General features: G+C 31.5%; 1 protein-coding gene across 1 annotated transcript in view; it reads left to right on the forward strand.

Moving 5' to 3' along the window:
- Positions 1-18852, forward strand: part of LOC112686544 — a 33936-nt gene extending 15084 nt beyond the window's left edge. The window contains exons 2-5 of the mRNA XM_025558920.1: positions 4769-4979; positions 7296-7911; positions 9508-10133; positions 16986-18852. Of these exons, the coding sequence (XP_025414705.1) occupies positions 4769-4979; positions 7296-7911; positions 9508-10133; positions 16986-17337 (1805 nt within the window). The 3' untranslated portion in view covers positions 17338-18852. The remainder of the gene's footprint in view (positions 1-4768; positions 4980-7295; positions 7912-9507; positions 10134-16985) is intronic.
- Positions 18853-21303: the final 2451 nt, after the last annotated feature.

Raw genomic sequence — 21303 nt, forward strand, 5'->3', positions numbered from 1 at the left:
TGTATCGAGAATTTCTTATTTATATTCCACTTCGAAGTATAAAATTAAAATCGTGTACCATCCATATTTATTGTACATGAAAGTGTATATACGTAAATTTAAATATTATTATACGAGAAAATTTTTTTTTTTAATATTGGTATTTATTTTGCGCACAAATATTCTTGGCTATTCGTATTATGAATTGATTTTATTTTTATTTTTCATTAACACGGATTGATGGAGAAAACGATTTTTTGACGTTGAATAACATCACCCTTTATGTACGATATGATAGATGAACACGTTCAAAGATACGTTTGTAAATCAAATATTTTATGTAAAAGTTGCAATAAAACAGTCGTCGTCAGCCGGTGTGCATAATATGATTTCGTGTGTGTGTGTGTTTGCATAAACAATGTAAGCATAACACGCATAAAGCAGTTATGTGTGTGAGTATTCCTAAATCATTAATATTATTAAAAACAGGCATATTGTCATTTGAATGAACGTCACTATCGGACGGTCGTTGAGTAGTCGATGAGAAATTTCCATTATTCTGCAAAAAAGAAATTCAATGTGACTATTATCTGACCGGCGGGTACCTAGTTATACACAATACTCGTACAAAAATATATATGCTTCGTCATTACACATTATCAATTGTCTGGTAATATTTCGTATGGGCACTGGCTGTGTGGCACGCGATCAAAAGAATTTCCCATATTATACTGCCCATCCGCCCAGCATTATACTTTATCGGATACAAATAAATTACTATGAACACATGCGATTGATAAGCTATCAGACCAGAGCACGGGACATACACTTTCGAATGGATTTATCCGATGGGCGATAAGAGTTGTTCTAGTTATTTATTGACATGATTTCGCAATTAATTGTTCGGGCCATCCTGCCGAAGGCGAATATTGTCTTCGAAAGTTCCGCACGCACAATAATAGAAACTAATCCCGCGAAGTTGAATAAAACATTGAGTACGTGCGATTTAACATAATGAAATTCGATTAAAATAAAACCACTTTTCAATAGGTTCAAAGAAAATAAGTACAAATCTTTACCAAAGTCCGGTTTAAATAATGGTACACTAACAAACGATATTGATCTATGAGTTACGGTACTGCGTACAAAAAAAAAAAAAAGTAAATAAATAAAATGCCATACTGCTGCTATATTTATACACTTATACATATTATATATATACATACACACACATTGTAAACCTATATGCAAATTATCTCCATCGGATTTCAGAATATAGGAATTGTAAAATGTGATACGTTGTGAAAAATATTCAGTGAAAAGTGTTATAAAATAAGTGTATAAGTCAATGTTTCTTTCATCTCGACTTAAAGGATACAAAATAAATATCCCTCGACATTATGCCAATAATGTAAGTGTCGCATCATACAGAAACCGAATGCACAGTATATTGCAGGAAGTGATTTGCACGAAGGTCTGACATTTAAATGTAGAAAGTTTTTTTTTACCTTTTTCGCTTAACAGTTAATGCCTATAATATTGTAAATAAATTCACTTATTATTCCCATACTTCTTTATGTACCATTGTACATACGTTTATTTTTAATGCGCAGATTAACAATACGGTTGAGCACACTTCAATCGTCGTTTATTCATCAGTCTCGAATTAAATTGTACTTAAATAAGTATTGGGTTAATACAAAAATAACAAACGCAATAACAACGATCGTTTAATTATATAATAATATTTGGTTATACGTGCGCAAAATAAACATAACGAGATAACATTGTCACCGTTGTATGTTGAGTTTTGTATTAAATCTGTTAAATAATGTTTTGAAGTTCCAAGTTCTTAAGGGTTATAACGGAGCTATAAAATATAGTTATGGCTAATAAATATTAATGAGAATGAAAGGCTAGTCCATAGTGTCCTGATAACCAAGAGAATAAAATACATCAACATTTTTTCTTTTATTTGTATAAAAAATGAATAATGTTCCTTGATTTGCTGCGAAATTGGCATTTTTCAAATCAAATAGTGTGTAAAAAAAAGTCATTCGATAATTGTTTGAATAGATGCCTCCTATTGCTTACTCGTATATTACTTTTCATTTAAATTGTGTTTTAAACATTTTGCGAATAAATGTTATAGGTACTATTATAATTTTCTATTTTGATGTTGAGATTGTTTATTTGAATTTTGTACTTTCCAATTAAGAATAATAATTATTGGAAAATAAAAAATCATCTTTTGATCAAAATACAAAAACAGTATTAGTGTTATTGAAATAAAAATTAAATAAAAGAAAGAAAAGAAAGGAGCACGAATAATTTTTCAGTAGTTTTATTTTTTAATCTCATGACTGAGCGGCGTCTAATGCGCATTATGTATATCACATCGGACCGAACATATATATAGCGTTACACGATGACACGACAGTGAATAGTATGAAATTCAATTATTTGGGTTGTCTATGTGCCACATCAGTGATCATAAACCGTCTTTCGGTATAATAGAGAGTGAAAAAAAAAATTAAAATTTAATATTGTTAATACTTTTAAGAATATAGAGCACACAATTATAACTTTTTAATTTATAAACGTAATTAAACGACTATCATTGGTCTGTAAATAAACATTTATTATTGGATCAATTTTTTTCGGCCAACAGTTAAGTGGCATGAATTATGTACGGATTTAAACTACTGTTGAAGCGAGGCAATAACTATTAGATACTATGTAGTGACTGTATAATTAATTAATGGATTCGAAACGAATTTGCGCTCTTTGTTTCCGATGCATGCAAATCCAAATGCATTAGCCGTGTAAATGAAAAACAATAATACCGTAAGGCGTACAGTTTTCTTGCATCTCATTGTTTTAATATTGTATTACATTTATTTGCACTGGAAGCAAAACACCTATCTGAGTCCTGAGAAAAGCCAAAAGCAGACCGTTTAACTGGTCAAACTACGTGAGAATCGTTCCATACCGCGCAATAACATCATACTTCGATTAATATTTTTTCTTTCGTGATAATTTTTTCGATGAGAATTATTATAGATCATATCGATCATGGTCAGAAATTCATATTTCACGCTTGATACTCAATAAATTACTTTCGTTTTTTTTTTCAACACACTTACGATATGAAGTATTACCGATACCCATTAAACTGTCAAAATCAATTCATTCGTTCGAAAATAATGAGCGTAATAAAAATACACCGGTTTGTTCTAAATATTATTCTTATATTGTGTTGTTTATTTTTTGACGAAACGGGAAAAAAATCTGTACAAATAATACCGCTTTCTCCAATTTTTTGTTTTAATAAATGTATAAAAAAAAAATCACTTCATTGAAAATATGAAATTTTAACAGTAATTACTATTGAAAAAAATGGAACAATTTACATTGGCTGTTTTATTTGAAACACGTATGAGTATTTTGGTCGTAAGATGGAAAATTTTTCTTAAACTAACCAATATTTCACAAAATTAAATAAAAAATGTCGAAAAATAATTTAGGCACCTTTTTTTCTAATTCTATTTTGATTTATGAAATAATTATTAACTAATGAATTTATGTGTATTATAATAATAACAATTATTGATAAAAAAAAAAAAAATTACATCGGTGGTCGATTTACTAAAGAGAAACAAATACGAGTACCAATTCTGAAAGTAAAAACGTGATGTTTTGGAATTCGCAAACAATTTGTAAGATTAAATCAAAACCTTCGAAATATAATTTTGGAAATATTTTTTCTGCCAATTAGTTGTAGGTTAATTGACTACAATTGTTTCAGTTCTTTTATACTACTTTTTAATTGGTTAGGTAAGCTAGTATCATAGTATTTCATGGCGATCATTCCAACTATAGGTATAGTGGCGCGAATAAAGTGTAATACACATTCTGCGGAACTGGTTACGAAAATCCAACATAAAATGCCAAGGAAAAATGAGAAAAAACTAAGTATAATGATATTTATTTCAATATTTGTTAATTATTATGAATGAAAAATCGTAAATTTATATGAGATCAAGTCCTCTTCAAACATCTCCGACCATTGCACTCGGTGTGGTTTTAATTGCTTCGAATAGTTATGTTGTATTCATTTCTATTGGCCACATAATATTCTTAATATTACGCGGTGAACCCGAACCATGAACTGACACTATGTTTTTGAACCAAACAAATCACGGTTATTTTTTGGTACATATATAATATCATTTTGTTATGAAGTTTTAATGTTATTGGTGTATAAGGCACATAATTTAATTATTTTTACGTTTCTAAATTGTATGCCGGACGAATACTAAATACTTACTAAATAAACTATCAAATACATAACTGATATAAACTAATTTAATCAAATTAATATTCAATTCCTAAATTATATTTTCCTAAAATTAATGAACTTATTTTCTAGTATTTGGACGGATCAACATGAAATATCGTTAGATATGTAAAAACAAAAAATAATTGCTATTAAGATGGAAAAATAATTTATAATTTATCAAATCTTAAAAGTTGTTTACGTAAAATATATCTTTACATATCTGAATAAAAAACTTGCATTTTTCAAAACTATTTATTTTGATTTTCTGATGTGTCTATATGAAATTTAACATCTCAAAAACGTTTTGTTAAAAATTTGTTAAAAAAAAATATAACTTTTCGTTTATAATTTTAAAAAATGTATGTTGTTCATAATATTTTAATATACTACTATGTTATAATAGCCAAAATAAGTACGAAACATGATGAATTTATGTTCAATTTTCAGACTTTCCGTTGAAACGATCGCAGTATCCAACTCACACCACAACGGTTGCTCGAAAAATATGTGTTCGGGCACCAAAGGCGTGCAACCAACGGTCGTGGAGTTTTGATACGATACACGGTGAACTGAAAGTTTCGTCTAAACAGCACTACAAAGCAATCACTCGGGCTGGATGTATGGACAAGTGTCTGAATGAAAAGAGTTTCCAGTGTAGGCAAGTTTCACAAATACAATTAAATTATAGATCAATCGTACGTGCAGGTAATACATTTCCCTAACCGCTAATTACCAGATTCCCCGCGGCAGTCCGTGGATAAATTAATGGTAGCAGTTTAATATTTAATGATTGCATAATCACATCATTGCTTGGGTGTTTACCAACTTGTCATAAAAATATACATAATATTAAACCAACAATTAGAATAATTTATTCGGTTTGGAAAATTCTTGGTATCTACAACAATTATTAAATGAATACATTATTATGAAACAATTGAATATGAACGTATTCATTTGTGTCCGATTTTTTTTTCTCATAATCTTGCTTCTTGTTATGCACACCATCAAATTACATAGATACTACTGAGAATTCAGATTAAAGTTTAGAGTGGTTCTTTGTAGATGCGGAAGTGTAAAAAGGAAATTAACGTTTGTACATTATTATGTTTGGGCAAGTACAGAAAAGTAATTTATTTACCTTACACTTACGCATTGTGTAAACTGTAATCTCAGTCTATGAACAAGTATAATACTTTTCCGGTTGGAAGTACGGCAATGTATAATACATTTCTATATAAATAAAGCTAATGATTATCGATTTTTCCCGATTTTTATTGCAGAAATTTGCGTGACATCTTTCTTCTTCGGACCGATTAACGTACCTACATAGTTCTGAAGATAATTTATAATCATAAATTGATCATACGATTAAATAATCAACATTATATTTATATTAAAAAAACAATTTTAAGTCAATATTAGTATTTAAATGGCTAAACGCATGTTTGTGAAAGTCGAAAAATGACTTCTCTAAGTAGGTATAACGCGGTTCTCAATCTATAATCAAACGAGGTAAATGAGTGGAAGTAATTAAAGTTGTAGATTTACAAATACATAACAGAACATTTAATGATAGAAAATTGAACTTTATGTAACCGCTCTGTTGTAATGTGCGAACAAAGGCAAATCAAAAAAAAAAAAAACAATGAACTTGTTTGAACAGTTATTAAATAAAAAAATTTCACTCGGAGTCTAAAATTTAAGTTATATAATTCCATAAACTTCTTATATATTCAAGATGCAACGACTAAGAATATATCAAGTCTATTGTGAGCCGTCTGTTGTTTCAGGTTATAAATTCAAATCAAAACGACTTCTAGACAAGAGTACTCCATATGCTTTTAATAACATATAATTTATGTAATTCACCGTACACGAATTAAAACAATTAACTCTCGTTTACGTATTATTATCAGATCAGTTTGATAGAGTTGTGATGGCCACGAGTTAGAAGGCATCAAGTGACGTTTGTTACAATTTAACAGCATAGCGTGCACGTGTACCTAACCTGACCTATACTATCACGTGCTATACCTCTGCTCTGAAAGTCCGAACGTTGAATACCTGTACACGTCGTTGTCGGATCACGATTAAAATACGTATAAATAACGTACAATAATAATAACAACGCGAGAGTCAATAAAATAGCATACACTTAAATCGTTTGACGCGATTATTACTTTGAAACGCAAACGCGAGTCAATTATACTCGAAACCCAATGGGCTATGATAATAGTGGTCTTCCTTTTGCCGCGGCGCGCAGGACAGTAACCGGAGTCTGCATCCTGCAGCTAGCCGAGCTCGGTGATCCGTGACGTCTCGAGTGTCTGATTGACATGTCAGTCAATAACCCATACACTCTGCGGTCCGCTATAAAGAAAACATACCCGAACAACTGCACGAAACCACCGCGACGTAATGGACGAATACCTGGGCGTTTATCGATTCGATAATAATGTTCAAGGCGGATGTGCAATGAATAAATTATGTAATGATCGCACTTGTAGATAGACGAATTGAATAGTTTTTTCAGTGATCTTTCTTATGCAGAACAATAATTCGAGTTTTCGAGGTTGTATAATACGATACATTTTAGGAGCGCGGGTTTTAACAATATTATTATTACAACAGAGTTTGTATTCGGTTGTTTTTTTTTTCGTTTTCATCTGGTTTTCAAGCTTGTGTATCAAAGACAAATCACCACGTAATCCTCTCGGACGCAATGCGCCGTTAAGAAGTGATGAACTTATTCAATTCATTTTGATGTCCGAGTTTCCTAGACGAAAAATAGAAAAACCAAGTTTCTTAGTTTTTCGTTTAAATCTCAAACTGCGTAGGTCTGCTTTAAAGTCTCTTATTTTTGTTAACATATAAATTAACACTGGTAAAACCGAACCTCCCGGGTTCGCTTTCTCTTGCGTACACCGTACAAACGCTTCGATCGTTTATAATTTTTTGTCTTACTACGCAGGTCGATCAACTTCAACAAGGAGACGGGCGATTGCCACGTGAACGACGTGGATCGGTTCACCGTGTCCGGGCGGCCGTCGATCAACAATCGGTCCGCGAGCACAGTGGACTACATGGAGTCGAACTGCGTGGTGGAACAGCCGCGGATGTGCGACTTCACGGAGCTGGACGGCAAGTTGCTGCGGACGGTGGACGCGATATTCGAGAACGTGGCCACCATGGACCGGTGCAAGGAGATGTGCCTGGCGGCCGAGGAGTTCCAGTGCCGGTCGTTTGACTATAACGAGACGGGCGTGAACGTGTGCCGCATCTCGCACCACAGCATGTCCAGCCTGTCGCAGCTGGAACAGCCGTACATGGCCGTGGCGGGCGCCACCACGTACCAAATGTCGTCGTGCTTCAGCGTAAAGATCGACTGCCGCGGCACGGACATGGTCGCGTCCGTGCACACCAACCGGCTGTTCGACGGCAAGGTGTACGCCAAGAACAGGCCCAACTCCTGCGTCAACGACGTGAAGAACACGCTCGACTTTGACCTGCACCTGGACTACCACGGCGCCGACTGCGACGTCCGGCAGGATCATCCGGGCAAGTTCTTCACCGAAATCATCATCCAGGTTAGAACGACGCGTTAGCATCGGCGCGCGCGCAACGGCAACAGCCACGGGAATAATACGACCTTAATTTTTTCGTTTTTCCTTTGTTGGCTTTCCATTTTTACCGGTCCGTCGCCAACCCGACGCGTGGCACAGGTTTTGTTCGCGGCGTACCGTCGTCCGACCGCGGAACGAATGGCTATATTTATTTTTTCGCTTCGTCCGACCGATCGGCCAACAATAATAGTATTATTATACGTTCGTATTGTTTTCCGGCTTGCATTTTCCGCATTCCTTCCGACTTATTACTACCATACAACTGTACACTCATGTGTACATCGTCGCGGAATATTTAACATGGTCAATACTTTGCCCGCAAAGTACGCCATGGTTCCGGCAGCCCTGCTTCTTGTGTGTACAAACATGTTTTCCGCGATTGTATTTCCGTATATAGTGCCCTACGAAAATGTAACCTTTATCTTTCGAGATGATGAAAACATTCAAATTCTGTGATTGGTGTGCCTCGCCGGGAAAAGGGCTACACAGATGTTCATATGATGATAACATTTTTGTTTTGGTTAAAAATAAATAACGCGTAAATTATGTTTAATAATTACATTATTTGTTTGTAAACCGAAAAAAATATTAAAAATCACTAGAAGGATGAAAATAAAAAGTTAAAAAGTCAATATTACAGAAGAAAGTTATTAAATTATCATTGGTTTGCAATCCTTAACTTTATATGTGAGTCGTACCAAAAAAAAAAAAAAAAATATGATAATTTTCATTATCTCATGAAATTATCTTAAGTCGCGCGAAAACATCGAGTCGGACCCATTTTTATACCGAACACTTCTATACCGTTTTGAATATTACGTAACCAGTGTTGGGATTTTATAGCATTGAAAAATACTGAATTTTGCATTATAATATGACCGGAAACTCTTAAAATATGCCCTAAAACCATAAAAAATAGTAACAAAAAAAAAAAAATAAATAAATGCCAATCAAAATTTAATTTATTATCTTTTACTGACAGTTTATTTTATCTTTTGAATTAATATCTATAATATTATTTTATAAAAATAAATTAAAATTTTAATTAAAAATTAATATTTGAACAGTTTAAAAAAAAAATTATTGACAAAAAACAAAAATTTAAGAATTTTTATTATCTTACATAAATGAATATTATTTTTCATTGCACATAAACAATATTTATGAAAAATAAAAATAAAGCATCAGTTATTGATGTGCGTATTAATGAAAGATAGTACCAAGACTTCGGAAGTAGTACTAAAAAATTTGAAACACTTCAAATATGCAAAAAAAAAAAATAGCGACTTGAAATTTAATTTCTGAAATCCCTGATGCAAAATAAAACAAATGTACATCTCACTTCGCTGTTTTCATCCGTGTCCCATAACAATTAGCAATAAACGCTATAAAATCCGACGTAACATTTTGCAAACCACTCGGTTCCAAAGTTCCAATAACACACGTGTAGACGCGTTCGCTGGGCGTGTGCGAACGAAAGCGTCGCGACCCACCGCGCAGCTCTCTTATCTCTCGACTTGAAACGCGCGTGTCTAACCCGACCGGAACTTGGTTTCGCAGCACCATGACCAGATCGTCACGGGCCAGGACATCGGGCTGTCGGTGCGGTGCACGTACGACCTGCAGAACCGGAGCGTGGGCCAGGGCATCGAGCTGGCCATGGCCCCGGCCGCGGAACCGGAGTACGATGACGGCGCGTCCGCGGAGTCGGAGCCGCTGGGCGTGGGTCACGGACAGGGCGATGGAGGCGCCGAGGAAACGGCGTTCGTGATATCGCCGACGGTGATGATGCGGATCACGAACCGGGCGGGCGGCGATATACACGCGGCACAGGTGGGCGACCCTCTGAGCCTGCGGTTCCACATACTGGACGACCGGTCGCCGTACGAGATATTCGTGCGCGAGCTGATCGCCCTGGACGGCGTGGACACCAGCGAGATACTGCTGATCGACCGGGACGGCTGTCCCACGGACCCGGCCATCATGGGCCCCATATCGGCCGTGAGCACCGGCTCCGGTGGCACCGTCAAAATACTCGAGGCGCCGTTCGACGCGTTCAAGTTCCCCACCTCGGACATCGTCCAGTTCAAGGCGCTGGTCACGCCGTGCCTGCCCAAGTGCGAGCCGATCAACTGTAACGTGGTCGGCCACAACGGAGCGATCCGCCGAGCGGACTCTTTCGGCAGGTAACCGACACACAACATTCATTCTTACGGCATTTGCACCTGTTTCGATTACTGTTTGATCACGTTTAGAAAAAAAAAAAAACCCCCCGTTAACCTGATTTGTGTGAGTGAAAAATATTTTCTATCGGATCGAATTGTGAATCCGATCCAAACCTACTAGACGCACAAAATCTCATAAGAATCGGTTCAGCTGTTTAGAAGGACTTCGGTGACGTGCTGAAAAAATAATTCGCAAATACGACTCGGGTAGGTACCCGAAACGACGTGTGGTTCGGTTCCACCGAGCTTTCGTAATTTTTTTGTAGTGTACTCTAGGTTACCGAAATACAGTCCCGTCTGCAGCTTTAACTTTATTCCTCCGAAATGCTGTTCGTCCGCGTGGGGTTTTTGTGGTTCATTACAGTGATGTAACGTGTACCGACAACGCATACGCTGTATAAAAGAGGGAAGAGTATGGGCTTAGAGTTTTAATGGAACTTGGTGTAACGAATATTTATCGTTCACCAGTTTTTCTGTACAGTATAGGTTTCCACGTTGTGACTTTAGAACGTCCAGAGTAAAATTTTAAAAATAATACTTTTCAAATTGTTCAATGGATTTCGTCGATAAATCAAAATTATTATAATGGTTATTGGACCTGTTTTAGTCGCTAAATTATTCAGAATTACGTTTTTAACTAAACTTTGTATGTTTCTTAAATCAAGTTTCATTTAATTTTATAAAACTGTATTTATTCAGTGGTTTTTAAAATAATTACAGATATTGTTTTGGTTACGAGTGCCTATTATATATTTTACGTACATTCCACTGATAAAAACATCGCATGAAAATTAATTTAATTCTCATAATAATACAAAAACGTAATACAACAAATCTAAAATTCAGTGAAGTTTTTATTCAGACTAAATGCGTAATATACTGTATAATATCTATAAAACCACGAAAAATGGATTTTCATCACATAATAATATTATAATAAAATACAATGGATGAGTTGCAAATGAATTAGAATACTCGTAATCAGTGCCATAGCTACACTAACTTGAGCCCGTGTATAAGTAAAATTAATGCCCTTCCCCGCATCCGGACTCTGCAGAGAAATCGTATCGTATTTGTAACCAAACTATTTTGAATATCGATTATACAGACTGTAAAAAAAAAGTTGATGTACAATAATTGTATACAAATATAGTATAATGTGTACAAAACAAAATCAATCAATTATTTTTCAATCTTCATAAGTAATTATTATTACAAAATGGTTTATTTCTCTTGCTTTCTACATATTTTTAAAATATTACCATTGGGCTCTATTATAAGCTAGAGTCATGGGCCCGTATGTTTGACACACGCAACACACCCGGTTATTGCGGCACTGCTCGTAATGTAGGTAGTAAAAAATAAACTTAGCTGTGATTAACTCAGGCGCGGATCCAGGTGGGTAGGGGCAACCACCCCCCTCCCATTGACCGTATCAAAATTTGTTAATTTAATTTAATGTACTAATAAATTGCATTATCTTGCGTAATAAAATTCTAATGTATTGCTATTATCACACATTTTCGTCTTTTATTTTTATAACATAAATTAATGAACAGTCGACAAAAACAATATTATTGTGACCGTATGATCGACGAAAACCGTCAACCGGCCAGCCCCAGCCGACTCGTAAAGTATACTTATTTATAATCCGCCTCTCCCGTTATGGTAGGCTGAATCCGCGCCTTAATTAACTTAATATCTCCATAATATAATAAAATATCTTTTTCGATGATAGAAAAGTATTTTTTTTATTTAGTTAGTATTCTTACTTTAATATTTTTCTATTGGTATTGAAGAAAGTTAGGTAGGTAATGAATGTTATTTAAAAAAAATGTGAGACTGAAAATCATTGTTTTTCTTATGTAGGTATGTTATCATTGTAACGCGTTAAATGTTTTAATTATTTAACCGTTATTATACCTTTTATACATATTGACAAAAAATTTTTACTCATTATTTTAGTTCATTTTCTTGAACAAGTGTTTCCACAATTCTAACATAACCACAACTTTTAAATGTGAATAATAAAAGACCGAGTATTATACAAATAATGGACAATGTGATAATGATGGTTGAGGAGTAAACAGTGATTTGTTTGTAGTGGAGACGCTAATGCACATGCGGAATAAGAACAAAAACAATTTACTTAATCATAAAGTATGTGTTGAAAGTCACAAATGTCTTTTTGTTGATGAAATATGTGACTAGGAGTGAAGCAATTACCTTGGGTGGTAATTATTTACCAAAGTGAAATTTAATTAATTAATTAAGATTTAAGACGAGATGTTGATATAGGAAAACAATAAAATGAGTTTTTTTATTATGTTGATAATGATGATAGTAAATAAATAACTGATGAACGAATAGAACATATTAGTAATAAACATGAAATATTTGTGATCATTCAGATTTTCATGATATTAATCAAACATCTCTATATCCCCTATTTTATTTGTAAAATATTTGAGTACAGGTATTAAATAGGTAAGTATTAAGTAAGTAATATATGTATTTAAAATAATGAAATGTTTTAATTGTATATAAATTGTATATAATTTAATTGTATTTGTATTTAAGTAATAATTATCCAACCAAGTATTTGGAAAGTATTTATAATGCCATCAACGGTCCAATTGTGGGTAAAATTCAAATATTTTGTAGAAGAAAGAAAACAGGCCCAATGATTAATGATAAAGTTTTAAGAAAATTTAACAATTTATAATAAAATCTTTAGTTTCATTATTTTTTGTGATTAATTTATTTAATCAAGTTAACAAATCAAGATTGTCAATATTTAGAAAATCTTATTAAATAATAGAAAAATAAAAAACTAATTTCAATTTTTAAGCATGTGCATTGGATGTTCGAATTATGTTCTTTAACACTTTTTACCGAAAGTATTTCAAGTAATAATTTTTTAATAGATGTTTTCGTACATTCGACACAATACATTTTTTATAATATTTTTCACGGTAACACTGGCTACATTATATTATAATGATACACTATGTAACTATGTAATATGTATGTACAGTTATCGTATTTATATGACACGTAATCTTGTCGCCGCGGTCCGTTTAAACGATATAAATACATTAACAGATAGATACATAAATTATTATTTAACTACATAAAATATGTACAATACTCGAAAAACGTTCTCGCGAGTATAATAATAACAATACCGTTGGACGTTACAAATTATTTTAGTAATTTACATTAAATTGCTCACTTTGCCTATGTATAAATATATATATATATATATAAACTACACTTCAACGTTTACTTATTTTTTTTCAGCGAATCTTTCCCATAGTTATTATTCTCTTTCGTGTTGCTATAATATTTTATGTGTGAAATTGGTTCTTTTTAAATATATATATATATATATATTGTAATGGATATTATCTAAGCGTTTATATTCCCGTATAAGTACTCGGTATAACGTTTGTGCTATGGTGACCATCGCATTTTGTAATATTTAAAACGGGAACATCCCTTTTTCCAGCCTTGTGTCTCCCGTAAATAGAAATAACTGTTTGACCCCGTTTTACGACTGAGTATCGATCGTCTTTTAGTTTTTCTACCATAAAAAAACGGAGCATCAAAGTTGGGTTTCGAGTACTAGGGGCTAATCGCAGGTAGTATACTAGTTGGGTCCCAGATTTTTATAGCTACTACACTAGTTGGGTCCCGAATTTTTATAGATACTACACTAGTTGGGTCTTGAATTATTTTAGGTATTACACTAGTTCCAGAATATTTTTTGGTAAGTATTACATTATACTTACATTTTCCTTCCCATTTTAACAGACTTAGAACTGTCTATGATCTATTTAGATAACAGGTATGGTTAAAAATGTTTTTTATAGTTTCTTTTTTGTTTTTTAGTTTCTTTTCCTTTAAAATATAAATTATTCGAATTTTTTCGGTAAAAATTATTAAAAATGTTAAAATCATTATATAATGCAAATAAAAATTAATAGAAAAAAAAACTAAAAAACAAAACAAAAAAAACTATAAAATACATTTTTGACCATACCTATAGTCTAAATAGATCATAGACAGTCCTAGGTCTGTTAAAATGGGAAGGAAAATGTTAGTGTAATGTAGTACTTAATAAAAATATTCAGGAACTAGTGTATACCTAAAACAATTCAGGACCCAACTAGTGTAGTACCTATAAAAATCCGGGACCCATCTAGTGTATTACTTAAAATAATTCGGGATCCAAATAGTGTAGTAATTTTAAATTCGGAACCCAATTTGGATGAAGCCTAAAAAAAGGTGTTAACCACTCTTTGAGTACCAAATAATAATAACTGACTGTCAGATTCGTTTGATTACATGTTTATCACCGAATAATTTGGGATTTAACATTTTTATTTTTATTTTTTACTAATTTGGATGTCACAGATCAATAATAATTATTGTTTTGATATTATATTATAATGCTGTTATTACAAACGAAATTGTTTGTCTACTGGGGAAATCGAATCGACAAAAAAATGTTTAAATTCCGACGGTATTTTGAGAAATAAACACAAATTTTATAAATATTAATATCGTTCTGATATAATTTCGAAATATGTTTACTATAATCTATACTAAGAGAACTCACGAGAATCAAAAGTGTTCGAAAAGATAAAGTGTTTTGCGCCCTAAAAAGCTATCCACTTCTATAAGACATTAAAATTATAATTCGTTTTATATAACTAAATTATTTTGAATTTCATTAATGTTTTTAGTTCTTTGAAGTGTTATAGCTATAAAAATAAATATATTACATAGGTATTATTATATCTAAAAATATTTAAATTGAATCTTATCTCGTAATTAATTTTTCGCATAATGAAATTGTTCTTAGCAAATGAAAAATAATTAATATTAAATACAGGGCTTCAAAACGTTATATATAACGTCATAACGGAAAAAAAATAAAAATAAATAAACGAAATCAATAAACGAAAAACGAAAAATGTCAAATAACATTAAAATAATATATCATTAATCATAATTAATGATAAAAAATAAACAATAAACGTATTTGTAGCGTAAAAAAATCGCAAATAACGTTATGTAGAAAAAATTTTATACCTTTTTTTACTTTAAACCCAACATAATTTCTTTTTTTAAATCTTATAGATATGAATAATTCAAAGTTGCCTAACCTGTGTTGACAATAATTTATATTTTCCGAATTATTTTATCGAAGGTTTATTTTTAAATATTGAATGTATTACTTGATAAGAAAATAAATACCTATTCAACTAATTTTCCATTTATGTTTGATTTAATTGATGAAAAATTCGAGTGTAATTTGGAAGTTTATTTAATGTAAATAATTTCAAATTGCAAGTCAGTTGTAGATATTTTGTCGTGAATTGAGATAATCCTTTAATTCCATAATAATTATATATATATATATATATATAAATTTAATTCCATATTTATTTTTAAATTACTATCTGGACTAGGCAATGTGTTACTATTGCTAGGTTTGTGTGATTATGAGAGTAGTGTATTAACAGATTGGCAATCTACCTGTGGTATTTTTTTTTTTTTTAGAATTTAAGCCCTGATTAAATATGAAAAATTAAAATATTTCACGAACTGTACTTACTTATATTTAATTATTTAATTTTGTGAATCAGTTTTCCGATATAAATAACAATGATTAAGATATTTATGACGAATCGAAATATTTAAAATTTAAAAACATCAATTTGAGCATCTAGATATTTGTGCCCTAAAGAATTATTTTACAGCTACAACCACACACAAGTTTTTTAATAGTTGAGTGCAGAAAATATTTATTTTTTTTAACCGTCATTATTTTTTATTTATTAGTAAATGTAGTAAAATAATATAATTTAAAGTTAATTTTCATTCCTGTAAACTGTAGACTTTAAAGTTTTAAAAAAAGAAAAATATTTTATAAACACATAAATAATATTTTGTGATGTATTTGTTGTATGTCATAGTTTATTATCCTATTTTTTAATATAAATATAATAAAAAATAAAAATAAAAGTCATGATAATATCCTCAACATGAGAAAAATAGTTAAAAATGTTTTTAAAAATAAGAGCTATTAATTTATTTAGGAAGACGTAATCGTACTATCTAAGTTCTAATTAGATATTAAAATAAGTGTTCTAATGACAAGAGTCTAGTCAACAACACCTAGGACCAGGTGACCCTAAATTGATCTACTCAAAAAAGAGTTAATAGGAAAAAAGCGGAAAACTAATACGTTCCTCGTAAGCTCACGATTTGCTATTAATCAATTTTTTTCCGTAATAGATATCCGTAAGAATCCGTGAGATTCTCCTGATGGAGCCATTGAAACATAATGACTTTCGATCATATTTTCAAACCTTTAGTTTATTTTCTGGATAAAATGTTATTACATGCTGTTAAATCGCCTATACAAAACCCCTTACATACAGGCGATGACATCTGTAGATTTGAAAACAATGTTCGTTATTAATAGTACTTTATATTGTAACTACTTAATTATAGTAAATATATAGCATAATATTATTATATACATATTCTAAAATTTATATTATTACAACATTCATTACACCCACGAATTACGTCAATTTAAATACCGTTTTTGAGTTAAATTTTAAATATTATGAAAAAAAACTATCTCTCTCTCTCTCTCTCTCTCTCTCTCTCTCTTTCTCCTTCTCTGTCATTTCATTCCCGATTAACGTTACACTCTTCCTCGATACATAATTACTGTACAGAAAATAATGTTGGACCATTCACTCATCATGATCGTTTCATTCGTTCTTGCAGACGGCGTCGCAGACGGAGTGCGAACAACCAAACGGACGAAATGGTGTTTCAACAGATTCGGATCGAGGACAAGTTCAAATTCGAAGCCCAACAGGGTGAGCCCGGCCAAGAGATCAACTTTTCCAGCCTGGATGACCAGAAAACCGTCTACTGGAACACGTACGCGTTCGCCCTACTACTCGTCACGTTCGCGCTGCTTCAGCTGTTCGTAATATTCGTCTGTTGGCTGTGCACGACAAACAAGTCGCGGGACAGTCGCACGACAGCGTCCCTTTACGAGGCGGCAATCAATGAGTACGCATCCACTGCCCAGGGTCCCGTTTCCTGGGGAGGCCGCAGTTACTATAAGTGATTTCCGCAGGACCTGGTGTCCAGGTACGAGGCGCGTTGGTATACTCGAATCGTAGATCGGTTGAAGGGACGGAGAAAAGAATAAAAAAAATAACGCGTACCGATGAAAATATTAAAACTGTAAATAGAAAAATTTCAACCATGTGCACGTCGTGTACCTGCGTGGTCAAACCCGTCGAGCCAAAAACGTTTTCCTGTTATAAGTAGTATATTTTAATACCTATACTATATTTGAAGGAACAATACACATTATTATCATTATTATTATTATTATTATTATTATTATTTGGGTATAGGCATGTAAGTAAATTTTTTTTTCTATAAATTACTTTTTTTGACGATTTTTACACACGTTAATATTATTTTCTGATCACTTATCCTATAGCCGTTATTATGTCAGTTAGACGATCAAAAAACCCAGGTGAGAAATTTTCAAAATAGAATGCTTCAAGGATTTTAATTTGATTTGATTTTGTACTTTATTAGCCGATTTTGTATTAACTGTCAATAAAATTAAAGCTTAGGACTTAATATACGTAAATATAATATAAAAATAATTTATCAATTAGCTAGGTTTGACTATTTTCTTGTCTATTTGAAAACAAATTATTACTTTTAATTTATTAAGTGTACTATTTTTGTTTTTAAGATATTTGTGTTAACACTATGAAGACACTAGTTACAAACAATAAATTATTTAAATTATTTAAAAATATAAATTATCAAAACAGTGCTTTTACAAAATGAGTAAACAATTTCACTCAATTTTTCATTCATATTTAAATTTAAATTACTCTCTGAGGACATAATTACTACATTAATCGATATTTACAAATCACTCGTTCTAAAATTGAAATTATTTTATTAGAATTCCTAAACAAGGGTAAAGTAATTGATGACATATTTGGTATCGACACTAAATGCTAAAGTTTTATCAACCAAATTTATCTAAATTAGGTAATTATGATTTTATAACAGTTAAGAAATGAGAATACATGTAATTCATTCACATTACGAAACTTTGAAAACCATAGATCATATTTGTCGTGTATCACTTAAGTTATACGAGTGTCATCGTTTTTGAAGTGACCACGACGAAAACATTAAAAAATTTTTGTGTTTATAAAATATTCAAAGTTAAAAAAAATTAGGAATATATTTTCAACGACGTATAGTGTTTAAAATGTACGTATTTTAACTGAACAGGGTCGTATCGAATGATGGAGTGATTGAATTACAATTTTAGGGTTTAATAATTGCAAATAATTTTTGCACAAGAAAAAATGTAATAAATTATTGATCGATTCAACTCCAATTCGATGGCCTTTATTTTTCTTTAACTGTAATACTAATAATACCAATCATACATTTGAAAATATTCTGGACCAACGTAAGGTAAAATAGCAACACAGGTGAAATATTTAAAAATTCCCCTTTAATGTAATCCAAAAAAAATAATTAGATCTTCCAGATCTCCCCACCATCGTAATGGTATCGTGAATTGTAAAAAAAAAAAGCTTATCTACGGAAAATGCCCAGGATTCATATAAACCAGTGGTTTTCGACCTGGAAGTTACGAAAGATAGTTCGGTGGTTTCCAAAAGAATAATGAACAAATGGTTATTCATACCAAAATGTATTAATTCAATCTATTTATTACGAAAGTGCAATAACATATCGAATAAAATAACGTGTAGCATAATTATATATAACGATGGACTATTAACTTTCAGCGATTGTGGTCACCGATCTTAATCGGATCGGTATTCAATATCTGGTTATTTTTACACTCGTACCGTACACATGTATTTAAATAATTTTAGTTACAAGTATAACATGTAATAATAAGTATGGTAAGAAAACCAGATTTAAGAGCACCAGTTTCTAAAATAAAACCTAATATGGAAACTTCATGTTCATCTTTCCATATGGACAATTTCGAAAATTCAAGCAAAGTTTCCCATTAAAACAAGAAAATTATTAACATACATTTGCATATTATTTATTTAATTTATTTTAACTTTTTTTTTCTATTTATTTAAGTATAGGTATTCAAAACATTTTAATATTCTATTATTAATTATTCGTAGCGACCGCATTAAAAAAAAAAAACTAAAAATTGGGAGTCGTGATTTGTAAAAGGTTAAAAACCACTGACATGAACTAACTAAAATTTTTCTTTTTTTCTTTTCTATTTTTTGGATTGTTGTATTTCAACGTCATAACCATAACATATACAAATACATAAAATTTAACCATAAAAATAAGTATACATTTTTTCTTTTGTCCGTCATTCACTTGGTTCCATTTCAGACTGTTAACCAAGGTTTTACTGCACTTGGTTATAATAACATAGAGTTGTCAGAAATTATTTAAAGCACTGAGTGTATAAATATATTTTTCATAACATTAAAAAGTTTTGTTATTCATTGTGGAAAACTAAAATCATTGTTGTTCCTTTATTAAGTATATTAAGTAAAGTAAGATACATTTTTTTTTGTTTTTTAAATATTTTATGTATGTAGGTAAATTTCATACTTTTATTCAATTGTTACACCTAAGGAATTATTATTATAATTATTATGTTTTATCTATTTATATTAAAATGTATAATTTATTTATTTATTTATTGTACTAATTTGCGTATTAAAGAAACATACATTAAATCAACAAATTTTAGTTTTTTTGTTTTCATGTAAAAAGATAATATTATCATAATAAAAATAAAAACCAAAACAGAGCTGAAGGCAGAGTGATTACATTGAAAAATCAGAAGTACCATAGTTGCTTACATGGGTATCTGAACAATGGGGGCAACTACATAGGCCATCTCCTATATTAATTTTCATGTTGAATATAGAAACAAAACTCAAATATATTTAATAAAATGTCTGTTTTGAGTGCTAACATACACATACAGTAAACTAATAGTTTTATTTAGAAATTACTTGCATGTACTATGTACAAGGCCGTAACTAGGGGTACCAGGGGTCCGGATCCCCTTCCCCGAAATTTTTAAAAGTAGAAACATTTTAGCCATGAATATAGTTTATGGACTATAAATTGTATCAAATAATAATTGTATATTTTCGTTAAAGCAATAATTTAAAATAAAATTTATCATTTTATTTTATTTCGACGTCGTAATAAAGATTAGGATTAATAAATAAGGTTAGCTGGTTAGATACTACTAAGTATAAGTCGCGCGAAAACATCGAGTCGACCCCATTATTATACCGAAGACCATGGGCGAATTTTAGATGGTGAGGATGGGCAATCGCCCCCCCCCCCTCTTGAATCCGTATTTATGGCATTGATTATATGTAAAATACACATTTCAAATTTCGTTAATGGTGATCGTTTTAAAACGAAATCAAATTACGCGTAGCTGTGAATAATGAATTGGGCTTTTTATCGGGTCCATACTTAGTGAAAAATTAAATAAAAAACAAGAGTAACTTTCAAAACACAGACAGGTGTTAAAAAAGAACTACACAAAAGTCATATGAATGTAGACCAAAATAAATTTTGGAGTCCTATAATTATAACTGCACTGGAAAACCTGTGGGCGCCACTGATGGAACCTCAATTCTATATGAATAGTATGATAATATAACTAATTGATTAGGAATGGCTGATACATATAACTAAAGTATATAAATATGTTTTTTACTTATTTAAGTTAAATAAATTGCGTAATTAAGTAATAATTTTTCGTTAATTGGGTTCTAATGTTCATTTACTACTCACAGAATGCACAATGACACAGTCTAAATGTACATGTCGTATAAAATGCCTAAATACTACTCCTTATAACATGCTATGCTCCACAGCTTTAACAAATATATATATAAATTAGTGATGGGTCGAACTGTTCGGTTCGAAATCCGAACTCGGCATGAAAAAAAATCGAACCGAACTATCAAGTATCTTTTACTGTTCAAAAATCGAACTTGTAAAGATAATT

Source organism: Sipha flava, unplaced genomic scaffold (genome assembly GCF_003268045.1).
Source record: "Sipha flava isolate LNK unplaced genomic scaffold, YSA_version1 0_pilon_pilon, whole genome shotgun sequence".
In the NCBI taxonomy this organism is placed as follows: domain Eukaryota; kingdom Metazoa; phylum Arthropoda; class Insecta; order Hemiptera; family Aphididae; genus Sipha; species Sipha flava.